General features: G+C 42.1%; 1 protein-coding gene across 1 annotated transcript; it reads right to left on the reverse strand.

The window, feature by feature from the left end:
• Positions 1-3,741: 3,741 nt before the first annotated feature.
• LOC145360811 (coiled-coil-helix-coiled-coil-helix domain-containing protein 7-like) lies at positions 3,742-4,122 on the reverse strand. The gene has a single exon (XM_080216275.1). It carries the CDS (start codon positions 4,087-4,089, stop codon positions 3,832-3,834), a length of 258 nt encoding a protein of 85 aa, XP_080072401.1. The 5' UTR covers positions 4,090-4,122; the 3' UTR covers positions 3,742-3,831.
• Positions 4,123-17,505: the final 13,383 nt, after the last annotated feature.

The raw sequence follows: 17,505 nt of genomic DNA on the forward strand, positions 1-17,505 counted from the left end.
CCCACTGACCCTTGTTCATCAGGATGAGGCTCTCCTCTTAGCCCAGCCTGGCAGTGTTGGGCCCATCTTCTCCTCCTCCTCCTCGGTTGCCAGAATGAACGGAATGTTGCCATGAGGCACTCATGCTCATATCTGCAAAAATGTTGAACAAACAGAAATAAGCATAAATCTTCAATGGTCATCTTCCATTTGCTAACTTAAGAACTTGGTGTGTAGCCCATGGACCACTTTTGTCTCAGCTATTACGTCCCCACTTAGTCCCTTGGAGTTCTATTACAGTCTATGGGGTCTCCAGTAGGGCATCAACATTCATCTATCCCCTCTCCTCCCCCAACAGACACAGGCATAACAGGATTTTGACACAGGGGACACACAGATCTACCAGGCATCAGAAACCTCAGTCAAGGCACTGTCAGACTGTATTCTTTAGATTGCACAGTAGCCCCAATTTGTATTCATATTATGAGAATGGAGGGGACCTTCAGAATTGTAACCTGCCATCTGCCAGGCTAGTTTCAGCATTGCTTGGACCATTAGGCACATGCATTTTGGCTGTGGTCCCTTTTCAGTTGATTTCTTTGAATTTCCCATAAGGAGAATCAAAGGGCTTAGGAAGTCAATCTTACAATAGCCCCAGTCAGATTTATACTTTCACAGGAGTGCGCAACTTGAGTAAAGTTCCACATTCCCTAAATTGGCATTTCATTGTTCCTAACATGTCTCAGCTGTACCTTTCTTTCCATTTAGTAAAGTGGTAATTAACATGGTACTCCTACAATTGGTCCACAAGTGCAATAGTCAACTCCTCCCCCAACCCTGACAGGCCACCTCTCTTGGTAATTTATTTCATAGCTTTATAACTGCATCATTGGATCAGTTTGAAAAATGGTGGTGCAGAGATTTTACTAGCAGGCTAGTTTCAAACCCTCCTCCCATCATGCAACAGGAGCATCATGTGTAGGTTTTCCTCCCCTCACTCGCTCTCCTTCCTGTTCCTCCCTCCCATCCTTGATCCCATCGTTATTTTCAATGATGTCCTGTCCTCCCATCTGAATGGTTTGACGTTGATGTCCCAATGCGGACCATGTAGACCTGGCCCCCCTCTATCATAAGGCCCATTGTCTGGTGATTTAGAGACCTCACCCTTCCTTCCCCAGAAACCATCAAGTGCCATTCCCTGTCTGCCACAGGTTATAGACTCTTCCTCTAACTGTGATTGTCATTTGTGGCTCAGTATTAAAACACCAACCTCAAAGACTGATGTTTGTGAGGGACTAACCACATCCTGTGCACCATGCTGGGCACAGCTGGCAGAGGACTGACAGGCCTTCTTCTTCCTTGGACTGGGCCAGGACAAGCATGCTGAGCACGGCTCTATAAATTGTGGTACAGATCCATGGCGCTGACTGTGCTTTGTGGCCCCAACTACCCATTGCTCTACTGCCCAGGACAATTTCTGGTCCCGACTAGTTTTGCAGCCTCCTTCCAGTCATGTGTCTCTGAGCTCTCTTCCCCAGCCATTTCCACCCATCCAAGCGTCTGCCCTCCAGCCCTTCCACCCACCCTGCCTTCCTGCTGGTCTTGGTTCAGCTCTAAACCGCCCTTGCATTTTCACTGGTCTTGCTGTCACAATCTTGGCACGGAGTCGGAGTAGCACAATGAAAGATAGGAGAACATACCTCAAAGTTACGGGTGAAGGGGTTCTCACCAGTGGCACGTCATTTGTATCTGCTCGTGAATCATACTGATCTAATTTGCCACTGGTGTGGCCATTTGATCTGGAGAGGGATCAAGATTCTGACTGACTGTCTTTTTAATGAGTCTTCATGATATTTAAATCAATGCAATCCAATTTTCCTTTTTATATATTTATGAAATATTTTGCTAGCTGCTTTTATGTTTTGTGCTACTTTTCTTTCATAATTTACCTTTGCTGTTTTAGTACTTTTTTTTTAGTAATCCTTTGTTGGTCTTTAAAAGTTTCCCAATCCTCCTGCCTGACATTGACCTGTGCATTATTGTATGCCTTAGCTTTTGTCTTGCTTAGCCATGGATCCACTTTTCCCCTCTTACAAGTTTTATTCTTCTCTGGAATATATTTTAATTGGGAGGGAGGAATTGAATATCTCCTTAAATATCTGACACTATTCATCAACTGTCCTACCTTTTAGTCTTTCTGCCTGGTCCACTAAGGCCAAATCTGTCCTCTCACCTAGGTAATTATCTTGGTTTAACACCAGACCACTTGTATGGGACTCAAGTTTATTGCCCTCTAACTGAATTTGAAATTCAAGCATGCAATGATCACTCTTTCTTATGGATCCTTTACTACAGGATCATTAATTAATTTCATCTCATTACACAGTGCTAAATCCAAAACAGCCTGCTCCCTGGTTGTTTTGAAAATGTATTGTTTGAAGAAACAATCTCTAGTACACTCTCTGTATTCTCCCTCAAGTCCACCCTTGCCAGTTTGATTAATCTAATCTATATACATATTGAAAGCACTCATGACTATTCTTATACCTTTCTCTCAAGCCTCCAGTATTTCCTGGTTTAAACTGTGTCCTACCATGGAACTACTGTTAGGGGACCTATAGATGACCCTCACCAAGGACTTCTTTCCCTTTCCATTTCTTATTTCTATCCAGGCTTCAATGGCCTCCAACCCCCCTTGGAGCACCATCTGCTCTATGTGGAGATCAGTAGTGATTTACGTTGTGTTTCCACTGCTCATTTTGATTTTTTTGAATTTCTATGCAACTGAAGCCTCTGCTCCACTATTTAGTTTAAAGCCCTATATACAATCCCAGTTATTCAATTTGTCATGCTGAGCTCATCCCAACAGAACAACTCCCTTTTTCCCTCAGTACTGCTGCCAATTTCCCATGAACTTGAATGCATTTCTCCCACATCAATCTTAGAGCCATGTGTTTATCACTTTAATTTTATTGATCTTATGTCAATTAGTTTGTGGCTCAGGTAATATTCTGGAGATTATTATCTTTGTGGTTCTGTGTCTTCATTTGGCACTGAGCTATTCCTATTCCCTCTACCTTGTTCTGATTACATCATGGACCACGACAATTGGATCTTCCCCATCCCACTCCAAGTTCCCTTGCAGCCCAGATGAGATCTTGTTAATCCTTGCAGGTCGGCAATACAGCCTGTGAGACACTCCATCCTGGCTATAGAGAACTGTGTCCGTTCGTCTAACTATATTAACCCCAGTGACACAGCAAGTGGTGCATGCCTACACCATATAAGAATGTACATTAGAAGAGATTGTGTGATGAGGGAAGTTGGATGTGAGAAGGTGGTATAGGTATGAGCATACTATCTTCACTGGTTTCATCCTTGCAGTTGGGGGCAGTTTAGAACGGAGTTGAGGAGGAACTTCTTCACTCAAAGGGTAGTGAATCTCTGGAATTCTCTGCCCATTGAAGTGGTGGAGGCTGCCTCACTAAATATATTTAAGACACGGGTAGATAGGTTTTTGATAGGCAAGGGGATTAAGGGTTATGGGGAGAAGGCGGGAAAGTGGAACTGAGCCACGACAGATCAGCCATGATCTTATTGAATGGCAGGGCAGGCTCGAAGGGCTGGATGGCCTACTCCTGCTCCTATTTCTTATGTTCTTATGGCCACAACCTTAGCATGACCTCTTCAGTGGTTCTCCTCCATGAGAAGGATTAAGGACATGCAGCTGTTGTTCTCCCCTGCTTGTTGTTTATGCTTTTTTATTGTAAACTGTTACATTCATTTGATAAAGTTTTATTTAGATATAAAATTCATATTCTAAATTATTCACATTGATCAGAACCAAGATCATCAGTAGGGTTTCTCTTTGTATTCTTCCAGAATTTCTTTTCTATCCTTCGCAGTTGGCATGTCAGGGTAAATGCCATTTCTTCGTCTTTGAATCATTATATTGTTCCAGAATTTCCTGCACATTTTATACCTCAGAAAATACTGGGTGCACATGTCTTTGTTGTAATTATTAATTTCTAGGCACTTCCTGGAGGCATCTGTTTCCTCAAGACATGGATTAATGTCTTCATCTCTTAACTTTCGCACATTTCTAGGCATTCCGAGTTATCTTTTTACAGCACCTCCAACATCAGGACATCACTTTGCTCTGAAAGAGAGAGGAAAATGTGTCTGTGAATATGCTGCAATCAGTTTTGGTGATGGGGCTGTCATGGTTGAATAGCTGGCAATGTGCATGAGCTGTGATGTGGGTGTGAAGCTTGCAGCAATGCTAAGTGTGTTCAAGTCAGGTAAAATAATGGATGTTAGGTATGAGTTATGTTTGTAGTTGTGTGAAGGGAGTATGGCTATTGAACAATGTGTGAGGCTAGTGGTGGAATTGGTGAGAGATGACGTTTGAAGATAAATTCAATGATCTTGACCACTTTGTGAGGTCAACAAACTTTTCAGAACACTGCATCCAGGGCCTCAGGGCTGGTTAGCCAAAATTGTCCATCAGGGCTATCTGGTCACAAGCCCCCAGTAAGAGCATTTTTACCCAGAGAGAGTGGTGATGGTCTGGAATGCACTGCCTGGGAGAGTGGTGGAGGCGGGATGCCTCACATCCTTTAAAAACTATCTGGACAAATACTTGGCATGCCGTAACATTCAAGGTTATGGGCTATGTGCTGGCAAGTGGGATTAGGTAGACAGGTCAGGGCATTTCATGCATCAGTGCAGACTCGATGGGCTGAATGGCTTCTTCTGCACTGTAATATTCTGTAGGATTCTGTGCTCCTACTGCCTTCATAAAGTCTGTCTGAATGGCCTCCTGACTTTAGAGCTCATCTCTCCTATTCGCCACCTCCTGCTGCCAAGGCCCCCAGTGCAGCATCAGAAAACCTTGGAGCAAACCTCTGCCCTGTTGCCCCATTATTAAATGTTCCTTGGGTTAAAATCACTTTCATAGGTGCAGGCTGACTTGAGTAGCACAGGCTAGTTTGAACTAGTGCTAATCTCCATGATTTTATGGCCAATGCTCAGATAGCAGCCACTTAACAGCATACTTAGCGCTGGCTGAACACTATGACCATTTGAATTAGCAAGATGGCACAAAGCTGCTTGCGTTAGAACATAGGAGTATCAGGTAAGCCCACATGGTGATCTAAATGCCTGTTTTCAGGCTTTTCAATTTCATAGCTACAGTTTAAACCAGAAAGTAGAAATTGGAATCCTTAAGTCAATGTAAAATCATGTACTAAAATCAAAATAGAGAGAGAAAATGAAAGATAGGATTAAAAGAGAGATAACATGACAGAGAAAAAGTAAGACTTATTATTTTCGTTTTAAAAAAACTCATAAGTTCTCAAGGAATAGAACTTAAATTTTCAGTGCCAGAGTTTTTTTTTGGCAGTAACTAAGGTTTATTATGCCAATAAAAATTCATTAGACTTGAATATACGAGTCCTAACTTTTTCTGGCATGTCTAGTGCATGCTTACCACAACTTCACATCCTTTATGTTTAAATTCTGAATCTCTTGGACAGATACATTTGTTACGAATTTTGCAGTGGAACTGGACAGCTTCCTGGTTTATGTGGTTAACTGTGCATGTGTAGATGCTGGAAGTTTAGAATTCTGCATTCCAACGCCAAGATGTTGATTATTGATAACCTATTGTTATGCCTATCAGAAAAGTACAGCCAATATAACAAATCATGTTAACTATTTGTCCAAGTTTTTCATTGACAGAATTTGTTAAGATTGTTTTGGAAACAGTGCATTTGGCTTGCAATACCTTCAGATGGGCTGATGAGAATTATTTCAAAGTGGAATTCTTGCAATGGTAAACCAGGATAAATTAGACTCCATAAGTTTATGCTTATTATGATTGAGAAAGATTTTATTCTGGTTCTGCTGAAAAACAAGGTTTTTTTTTCCTGAAAAGTAGTCCATATCAAGTTCTGTAATAAAGATTCAGATAAACCTGACTGATTAATTCATTTTGACGAAATCCCTTCATACATTTTCCAAATTCCTGTATTGTACTGTACAATATCCCACTTATGCTGCTGGTTTCTGTAGATGATGTACATGTGCCTGTTACAAAAAGCGATTGGAGAAGTTGATATTATCCATCTTGAAGTGACATTGCATGTAATGTATTACTGTCAACTAAATTTACAATGAGGTGTATTGTTTGCTCTATAACACTCTATTGTTCATGTAATAAATATGTAAACTTACATTTTGGATGTTCAGGAAGACACCTTTTCCTCTAGAGTGATGCAAATAAGGGAAATATGCTAGCAGCAAGCTTAAAGCAGAACCCGCATTACGAGAACTTATAAATCACTTTACAGCTTTGTTACAATTATTTTGAAGATGGGTTTGAAAATTGTGATAGAATATCATGAGTATATGTGGGATAAAATGATAAAGAAGTTGATAACTTATATAAAAAAAAACCACACAAGTTGCCAGACAATGGATAGTAAAAATTAAACATTCACACTATTCCAATAATACTTGTCAATATCATTGGCAGAATCCATCTTTACACAGAACAGATTGTGATATCTAATTAAAGGTAAACAGTTAAAAGCAAAAGGAGACATAAAATTAACGCCAGTTACCACTGGTACTTAAAAAGTAATTTTCTTTAATGAAAGATCTTACCTTGTCTTTAATAATAACATGGAAGACATGTTCCTTTCCAATCGAGTTCAGCTAACTCAGCACAAAAGAGGGATCAAACCTGAATGCCGCACCAAATGATGTCTTAATCTACTTAGCCACTGGGAGTCTTTTTAATTAATTTTTGAATTCTGATTTGTATGCAGAAGAAGTAAGGAAGCACGTGAGCAGAGTGGAGTGATGAATGTATTCTTGTCCTTTTGATTTGAATATACAAATGATACCACAATCTTCAAAGGCTTTAATACAAGTGCTGCTACCAGGTGCTTGAGTGATTACAAAAGCATTTTTCTAATCATGTTAGCTCCTTAATTATTTTATATTGTAATTCGATGCTCAAGATTGGCATTTTTCCTCTGAGTAATTATGGAAACCTGCACTTGTATTTAATGTTTTCTGCATAATTAATAAGGAAATTAGAGCTAATATTTTGCAAAAATTTTGCTTTGCAGTTTAATTTTAAAATCAAGCCTTTTGGTTCGACATATTTTATAGACTGCGATAGTATTATGTTCTGCAGGATTTTATGGCCATGTTCGTCCTGAAACTGTGAAATCCTGCCCAAGGTCAATGGACCTTCCCATTGTCTTCCCCTCACCCGCTCTAATTCCCATGGTGGGCAGGGTGGTAAAATTCCAGCTGTGGTGTCTGGCAAATCACTCTGAGGCTGGGTTGCTGTGGCAACATGCACTTTTACATGCATGTTGTAATCAGGATTTATGGATAGTGATGATAGAGGTTCTAACACTCTTTTTTCCATCACATGGCTGACCTGGAATATCTTTGCATCTGCCTTTGGCCTGTGTTGGAAGGATTGTTGGCCAAGTTATGAATGCACCTTCCTTTGCCATCAAGTCCTGGTGAGAGATTTAAATCCAAAGCTTTTGATCCTGAGATAGGGAGACTACTATATTGTCTTAAATTTTTATTGTGGCTTGTAGGTGAAATGAATTGGTGACAAAGCAAATGCCATTAATGAAACCAACATATACCATTTTTAGTTGTGCTTAACTTAACTGATGTATCTCAGCTGCAGAAATTATGAGGTAATAAATGGCTGTCAGGTCCTGAATAGTTTACGAAGCCGCAGGAACTGGTTTTTCCAGTAAACCTAGAAGCTCCAATGCTCCTGGCTCTCGTAGAATCCCTACAGTGAAAAAGGAGGCCATTCGGCCAATTGAATCTGCACCAACTGCCCGACAAAGCGTCTTAACTGGGCACTATCCCCAGATATTTACTCAGCTAATCCCCAGAACTTTACCCAGGTCTATTTTAGAATAGAACATAATAGAATAGAATCTCAACAATGCAGAAGGAGGCCCCTTGACGTATCGAGTCCGATGGGCTGAGTATCCCACTTAGGCTCAATCCCAATCCCAATCCCAATAACTCCACATATTCACCCCACTAATTTCCCTAACCTACACATCTTTGAACATTAAGGGGCAATTTAGAATGGCCAATCAACCTAACCTGCGCATCTTTGGACTGTGGGAGGAAACTGGAGCACCCAGAGGAAACCCATGCAGTCTTGGGGAGAATGTGCAAACTCCACACAGATAGTCACAGAAGGATGGAATTGACCTGGGTCCCTGGTGCTGTCAGACACCGTTTGGTCTGTCCTATAAAATGAAGCACCAATTGAAAAATTCACCCAACTGATTTTGCTGTTTCCAGAAGGCCCTGTGCAATTATTTCTTTCCCTAATTTGTAACAGTAAAGGATTACTCCAGGAAAGTGAAACTCACAAAAGGTTGTATTTATGAATCTTGCTCTTGCTCCCTAGATTCAAATAATTTTGAATGGATTTGTATGGTTTGTTTTGTTTTAATATATCCAGCATTTTCATCTGCAGTAATAATTTGCAAGTGAACATGGGTTGTGATGGGCATGTTCATCAAATGATGCAATGAGACTGTTGGTGAGTAAAAGCAAAAGTAGCCAATGCTGATGAATTTTAATTGTTTGACTAGGAAGCTACCAAGCTAAGACATGTTTACATGAACTTACCTGATCTTATAATTTGAAAGAGAAATAAAAACTACAACAGATGAATTCTTGCCTCAAGATTGTAATTGACATAATTTTATTAGTTTCAAGTTCTTTGGGATATATTTTGACAAGATTTCCTCCTCTAGTTAGGTATTCATGCTTGTAACAATATTGGGACAATCAAAAGGGACATTGAAAATGGCTGGGCACCGTCATCAAGGAGAATGGTTTTCATAATTTCTGATAGATTTCTGATAGACAAGGGACTTGAGGGTTATGGGGAGAAAGCGGGAAAGTGGAACTGTTTCACTTCAGATCAGCCATGATCTTATTGAATGGCGGGGCGGGCTCGAAGGGCTAGATGGCCGACTCCTGCTTCTATTTCTTATGTTCTTATAACAAGAGGATAAAAGCAAAAAGGTAGAAAATTAAATTAATGATATTTGATGTATTTCTTTTAGAAATGTCAAAAAAGCTGTTTGATGTGCACGAAAATACAATTTAGTAGAAAAGAAATTAAGCCCTCACTTCAGTAACATAAGCAGCCAAATAATATGAATGACTAGCCCCCTTTTGGAGTTGGCAAATTAATTGCCCATAGGCTGATTTTTAATTTATTTTTACCTATTCTTTCACCTTTCTACTTTTTATTACTGTTTTTGTTAATTAATCCTGAAAGTCTCTAATATATAAAACGTGTTTCAAATAATCCTGGCAAGAAACCAATGAGCTGTGTGCCTGGAAGAATTATGAATAAATAATCATATCACTAGGCTGTATCATAATTGAACCTAATGCATTTTGTATGAATGAAACAGTTTTACTTTTACCTTCTGAAGTATATAAATTCCCTGCTATGTGGCTCTTTCATCACGGTGATGGTGCCTGAACTTAGCAGACTACATTATTATGCTATTAAAAAAATTTAACGGTTGAGATTTGCTGTATTTTATAATTGAATAATGGTTATCTTTCTGGTGATGAATTGCTTTGATCATTTTGGTGTGTTAAGTCAATAAAATTGTGAATAAAACAAATGATTTAAGGCATACGTTTGTTATATCACATTTATATTGCACAATTGCTGCACAATTATGTTAGGTCAGCTGCTGATCAAGATTTGTCCTGTATGCACTATACGACAGACGCCAAACACTGACTCCAAGAACAGCACAGCTAAATGTGTATAAATCTTCCACATGTATTGCCTAATAATTCACATCAGCAATTTTACAATTCTGTCAGTGGTAAATGATCCGTAATGATCTGCCATCTAAACCCCATGTTGCTGTCCTGTATCAATAAGCTAAACAATTGGTGGTCTAGTCTCCAGCAGGAAGGTGGCAGCCATTTACCTTCCCTGTGCAATTAGTGGCACAGTGGTTACTACTGTTGCCTCACAATTCCAGGGACCTGGTTTTGATCTCAGCTTGGATCACTCTCTGTGTGGATTTTGCACGTTCTCCCCGTGTCTGTGTGGATTTCCTCTGGGTGCTTCGGTTTCCGTCCATAGTCCAAAGATGTGCGGTTAGGTGCATTTGTCATGCTAAATTGCCCCTTAGTCTCCCGGGGTGAGGGGGAATAGCAAGGCCTAAGTGGGATTGTTGTCGGTGCAGACTCAATGGGCCGAATGGCCTTTTTCTGAACTATACGGTTTCTATGATTCTATGATTGGAATTCCACCAAAGGTTCTCAATGGTTTCAAACTGGAAGACTAGGAACTTGTTTTAGAATCTATCTTATTTATAGAGCATCCTTTCATGTCCACAAACAATGTGCAGCCAATGTTACGTAGACAAATGGACCAACTAAATTTGCTCAACAATGTACCATAAACAACAAATGAAATGAATTACTAGTTAATCTGTTTAATTGTTGGCCTGGATGTGTGTGGGAGACTTTCCTCTTCTTCAAACAATACTGTGGGATTTTAATAATTGCCTGAATAGCTGGACAAGATCTTGGTTTAACACTTCACCCGAAGGATGACACACCCACCAGTACAAATTTGCCTCAGTGTTTCACTAAAGTGTCAACCTACATAAGTGTTCAAATTTAGTGGGATTTGAATGTACCAGCTTCTTAAGAGTATTGCTTTGATTACTGAACCAAACTTACTCACAACAAATTGTGTGGAGAAGATCTCTGCGCTGAACTGGGATAAAACAATGGTTTCACAACCTCAGACAGACCATTGTCTGCAGCAAACTATCCAGCCTTCAGGAGAATAGTGACCATGACATCACACAACTCTGCCACAGCAACCTCTGCAAGATGTGCCGAATCATCGATATGGATGACATCGTCTCATGTGAGAATACCATCCACCAGGTACACAGTGCATACTCTTGCAACTCGGCCAACGTTGTCTGCCTGATATGCTGCAGGAAAGGATGTCCTGAGGCGTGGTACACTGGGGAGACCATACAGATGCTCGGACAACAGATGAATGAACACCGCTCGACAATCACCAGGCAAGACTGTTCTCTTCCTCTTGGGGAACACTTCAGCAGTTACGGGCATTCAGCCTGTGATTTTCAGGTAAGCGTTCTCCATGGCAGCCTTCATGACATAAGACAACGCAGAGTCAGTGAGCAAAAATTCTCCACACATGAGGACGGCCTCAACCAGGATCTTGGGTTCATGTCACACTATCTGTAACCCCTACAACTTGCCTGGACTTGCAAAATCTCACTAACTGTCTTGTCTGGAGACAATACACATCTCTTTAACCTGTGCTTAATGCTCTCTCCACACACATTGTTTGTACCTTTAAGACTTGATTAGCTGTAAAGACTTGCATTTCAATCATTATTTTGTAAATTGAGTTTGTGTCTTTATATGCCCAGTTTGTGAACAGGTCTCCCACACACCTGATGAAGGAGCAGCACTCTGAAAGCTAGTGGCATTTGCTACCAAATAAACCTGTTGGACTTTAACCTGGTGTTGTGAGACTTCTTACTGTATAAACTAATAGAACAGACTGCCAATCAGTACAATGAATGCAGAATTAATTGAAATAAAGGTTTATAGTTGAGGAATGTGGAATTGTTAATAGGCCAAATAAAGATGAAATGATCTAAGATGAGTTAGATTTAGAGGCATCAAGGAATTACACTTAACCTCAATGTCTTCTGGATGCACAGGACTAGCTCAGCTACACCAACCTGGATCATGGAGGAGTTGCATTTATATTCAGGCCCACATTCTGGTAAACACAGTGAGATTGGGCCCAGCATATGAGGGAGGCTGTGACAGCCAAAATCCAAGACACTATTAGTGAATAGGCTCTGGCTGAGCCCCACACTGATGACAAGCCCCTGGTCACAGCCATAAAAATCCTGCTAGAAATGCAGCAGAGTTCAGGGGAGCATATGGCAGAGGTGCCAGGGGTTATGCACAACTTTATGCTGATTAAGGATGAGTCCATACACACCATGAGTTCTGCCATGTCTAAGGCATATGAGTACATGTTTACCTCCATGGACAGGTTGCCAAATACTGTGGAGAGCCAGGTCAAGCAATTGGTTGATCTGCATTCTATCACTTTATTAGCTTCATTCAGCAGTGGCTAGATGAGGGTAATGAGGCACCTGGACCTCACTCCAGGTGTCCTTTCTCACAGGGAGACAGGAGATGCCATTGTACACCCAAATGGAGGAGAAACACATGTCAACTGCCCTATTGTCTTCCTCTCAGGACTTCCTAGGATGAGAATCCTCTCCTCATTCCCCCTATCCTATGGTAGGCACAGCCGAGGAATTGCCGTAGCAAATATGTGGGACATCCCCACTAGGCCAGAATGTCCTAAGCTCCAGAACTCCAAAGGACACAGGAAAATGTCGTTGCAGGCAGCAGGGCATCACAAGCAGCCTGGCTGCAACTCGACTGTTGATGTCAGGTTCATATCAAGACACAATGGTAGGAAAAGAAAACTTAAGAATTTATTAGAGCAAAATGGTGGCACAGGTGGTTTTATGAAAATCCCTGTTTTGCGTGTAAATTATGAAGTCTCACAAAACCAATTTAAAATCCAGCAGGTTTATTTGGAATCATGAACTTTCGGAGCGCTGCTCCTTCGTCAGGTGAGTGGAGAGGTAGGTTCACAAACACAGCATATAAAGGCAAAGATACAATTGCAAGATAACAGATTGGAATGTGAAGAATTGTTGGAAAGCGAGTCTTTTCAGATAATCAAGTCTTTACAGGTACAGACAGTGTGAGTGGAGAGAGATGATCACAGGTTAAAGAGGTGTGAATTGCCTCAAGCCAGGACAGTTAGTAGGATTTTGCAAGCCCAGGCCAAATGGTGGAGGTTAGATGTAGTGTGACATGAACCTAAAATTCCTGTTGAGGCCATCCTCTTACGTGCAGAACTTGGTGTCAGTTTCTGCTCGGCAATTCTGCATTGTCTTGTGTCCTGAAAGTCGCCTTGGAGAAGGCTTACCTGAAAATTGAAGGCTGAATGCCCTTGACTGCTGAAGAATTCCCTGACTGGAAGGAAACACTCCTCTCTGGCGATTGTCACGCAATGGCTGTTCATCTGTTGTTGTACGTCTGCATGGTCATACCAATGTACCATGCATCGAGACATTCTTTCCTGCAGCCTATGAGGTAGACAGCGTTGGCTGAGTTGCATGAGTAAGTACCGTATACCTGGTGAGTGGTGTTCTCATGTGTGATTGCTATTCGGTGCTATTCGGATTGGCGGTTGGTGACTAGTGGGGTGCCCCAGGGGTCGGTGCTGGGGCCTCAGCTATTTACCATTTATATAGATGATCTGGAGGAGGGAACCGAGTGCAGGGTGTCGAAATTTGCTGATGACACCAAGATTGGGGGAAAGGCAAATTGTGCGGAGGGTGTGGAGAGTCTGCAGAAGGATCTAGATAGGCTGGGCGAATGGGCCAGGAAATGGCAAATGGAATTTAATGTTGGCAAGTGTGAGGTGGTCCACTTTGGTAGGAAGAATGGTAGGAAGGACTATTACTTACGTGGCGAAAAACTGCAGCAGGCGACGGTGCAGAGGGACCTCGGGATCCTTGTGCATGAGTCGCAAAAACCCAGCTTGCAGGTGCAGCAGGTGGTCAGGAAGGCAAATGGGATGCTGGCCTTCATAGCGAGGGGGATTGAATATAAAAGTAGGGAGGTCTTGCTGCAGCTGTATAGGGCATTGGTGAGGCCGCAGCTGGAGTACTGTGTGCAGTTTTGGGCGCCGCACCTGCGCAAGGATATTTTGGCCCTGGAGGGAGTGCAGAGGAGGTTTACTAGGCTGATACCGGAGTTGAGGGGATTGAGTTATGAGGAGAGGCTGAATAAACTAGGCTTGTACTCGTTAGAGTTTAGAAGAATGAGGGGAGATCTCATTGAGACGTATAAGATGATGAATGGGATGGATAGGATAGAGGTGGAGAGACTCTTCCCGCTCAAAAAAGACAGTAGGACTAGGGGGCACAGCCTCAAGATAAAGGGGTGGCGGTTTAGAACGGAGTTGAGGAGGAACTTCTTCACTCAAAGGGTGGTGAATCTCTGGAATTCTCTGCCCGTTGAAGTGGTGGAGGCTGCCTCGCTAAATATTTTTAAGAAGCGGGTTGATGGGTTCTTGATAAGAGAGGGGATTAAGGGTTATGGGGAGAGGGCGGGAAAGTGGAACTGAGCCACAACAGATCAGCCATGATCTTACTGAATGGCGGGGCAGGCTCGAGGGGCTAGATGGCCTACTCCTGCTCCTATTTCTTATGTTCTTATGTGATGGTGGTATTCATGTCAATGATCTGGCACATATTGCAAAGGTTGCCATGACAGGATTGTGTGGTGTCATGGTGGCATGATCTTGGATTCATGTCACACTACGTGTAACCCCCACCATTTGGCCTGGGCTTGCAAAATCCTATTAACTGTCCTAGCTTGGGGCAATTCACACCTATTTAAGCTGTGATTATCTTACTAAGAAAAGTTTGCAAAAGGTTCAGGGAGCTAGGTAATGCTAGAGATATAGAAGAGTATACGGCTAATAGGAAAGAATTTAAGAAGGAAATTAGGAGAGCCAGAAGGGGTCATGAGAAGGCCTTGGCAGACAGGATTAAGGAAAACCCCAAGGCATTCTACAAGTATGTGAAGAGCAAGAGGATAAGACGTGAAGGAATAGGACCTTTCAAGTGTGACAGTGGGAAAGTTTGTATAGAACTGGTAGAAATTGCAGAGGTACACAATGAATACTTCAGTATTCACAGTGGAAAAGGATCTTGGTGGTTGTAGTGCAGGCTTGCAGTGGACTGAAAAGTTTGAGCATGTAGATATTAAGAGGATGCGTTGGAGCTTTTGAAAAGCATCAAGTTAGATAAGTCGCCGGGACCAGATGGGATGTACCCCAGGTTACTATGGGAGGTGAGAGAAAAGATTGCTGAACCTCTGGCGATGATCTTTGTGCCATCAATGGAGACGGGAGTGGTTCCGGAGGATTGTGGATGTGGTCCCTTTAATCAAGAAAGGGAGAAGAGGTAGCCCAGGAAATTATAGACTTGTGACTCTAACCTCAGTGGTTGGTAAGTTGATGGAGAAGATCTGAGAGGTAGGTTTTATGAACATTTGGAAAGTTATAGTATCATCAAGAATAGTCAGCACGGCTTTGTCAAAGGCAGTTCATGCCTCATGAGCCTGATTGAATTTTTGAGAATGTGTCTAAACACATTGACGAAGGAAGAGCAGTAGATGTGGTTTATATGGACTTCAGTTTTATAAGGTGCCCCGTGCAAGGCTTATTGAGAAAGTGAGGGGGCATGGGATCTGAGGGGGCATGGGATCCAAGGGGACATTGCTTTGTGGATCCATAACTGGCTTGCCCACAGAAGGCAAAGTGTGGTTGTAGATGAGTCTTTTTCTGCATGGAGGTCGGTCACCAGTGTAGTGCCCCAGGGATCTGTTCTGGGACCCTTGCTCTTTGTAATTTTTATAAATGACCTGGATGAAGAAGTGGAGGGATGTGTTGGTAAGTTTGCTGATGACGCAAAGGTTGGAGGTGTTGTGGATAGTATGGAGGGATGTCAGAAGTTGCAGCGCGACATTGATGGGATGCAAGACTGAGCGGAGAAGTGGCTGATGGAATTCAACCCAGATAAGTGTGTGGTGATTCATTTTGGCAGGTCAAATAGGATGACAGATTATAATATTAAGGGTAAGATTCTTGGCAGTGTGGAAGATCAGAAGGATCTTGGGGTCCGGGTTCATAGGATGCTCAAAGCAGCTTCGCAGGTAGAGGCTGTGGTTAAGAAGGCGTGTGGTGTACTGGCCTTCATCAATCAAGCAATTGAGTCGGGAGATATTGCTGCAGCTGTGTAAGACCCTGGTCAGACCCCACTTGGAATACTGTGCTCAGTTCTGGTCACCTCATTACAGAAAGGATGTGGAAGCCATAGAAAGGGTGCAGAGGAGATTTACAATGATGTTGCCTGGATTGGGTGGCATGCCTTATGAGGATAGGTTGAGGGAGCTCGGTCTTTTCTCCTTGGAGAGATGAAGGATGAGGGGTGACCTGATAGAGGTGTATAAGATGATGAGAAGTATTGATCGAGTGGATTCTCAGAGGCTTTTTCCCAGGGCTGGAATGGTTGCCACAAGAGGACACATGTTTAGAGTGCTGGAGAGTAGGTACAGAGGAGATGTCAGGGGTAAGTTTTTCACTCAGAGGGTGGTGGGTGCATGGAATCAGCTGCTGACAGTGGTGGTGGAGGCGGATTTGATAGAGTCTTTTAAGAGACTTTTGGATAAGTACATGGAACTTAGTAAGATAGAGGATTATAGGTATGCCTAGTAGGTAGGGATATGTTCGGCGCAACTTGTGGGCCGAAGGACCTGTTTGTGCTGCAGTTTCTCTATGTTTCTATCTCTCTCTCAACTTGCACTGTCTGTACTTGATTACCTGTAATGACTCGCATTGCAATCGTTCTTCACATTCCAGTCTGTAATTATCTTGCAATTGTGTTTTTACCTTTTATATGATGTGTTTGTGAACCTATCTCTCCACTCACTTGATAAAGGAGCAGCGTTGCAAATGCTCGTGATTCCAAATAAACCTGTTGGACTTTAACCTGGTGTTGTGAGACTTTGTACTGTGCTCACACCTGCCTAATGCTGGCATCTCCAGCATTACACAATATATTATATATATCCAGTTACAATATATCCAGTTACACAACATATTATTTTCATTTTATTCATGTGTGCATCATTATCTCTTTTTGTAACTTGATTAGTCAGACATAACTATACTAGTGTGCCTCAAGTTTGGCACTCAATGTTGGCAGCCGGGCAATGTTAGACATCTTTTATTGTGGTGTTTGTGATCAGTCTGTACGTAATGTTCATGTGTGTCCATTTAGATGTTTGTCAGATCCAAGATACTGAAGGACTATTTAGAGAACAGGCTCTGTAGGGCAAAGAGGAACCCGTGGGCTCTGCAGATTCTCCATTATATACAACGTCAAGGAGATTGTCTGAGATGATATTCCACAGGGACAGTTGAATTGTCTTACATGAAGTCAAGAACCTGTAACAATGGAACAGGTCCTGAGGTCTTGGTCATAATAGGCTGGTTTACGCATGCTCATTGGATAACAGTTTTTACAAATATATAAAGAAGAGGAGGCTGGCTAGAGTGAATGTTGGACCCTTGGAGGATGAGAGGTGGGATTTAGTGGTGGGTGATGAGGAAATGGCTGAGGCTTTAAGTAAGTTTTTTGCCTCGGTCTTCACAGAGGAGGACATGAATAGTTTGCCGGATATTAAAGATAGAAGGATGGTAGGAGTTGAGGGCCTAAATGCGATTACTGTCACTAGAGAGGTAGTGCTTGA

The sequence above is a fragment of the Carcharhinus amblyrhynchos genome, chromosome 2 (genome assembly GCF_965287045.1).
Source record: "Carcharhinus amblyrhynchos chromosome 2, sCarAmb.v2.hapA, whole genome shotgun sequence".
NCBI lineage: Eukaryota > Metazoa > Chordata > Chondrichthyes > Carcharhiniformes > Carcharhinidae > Carcharhinus > Carcharhinus amblyrhynchos.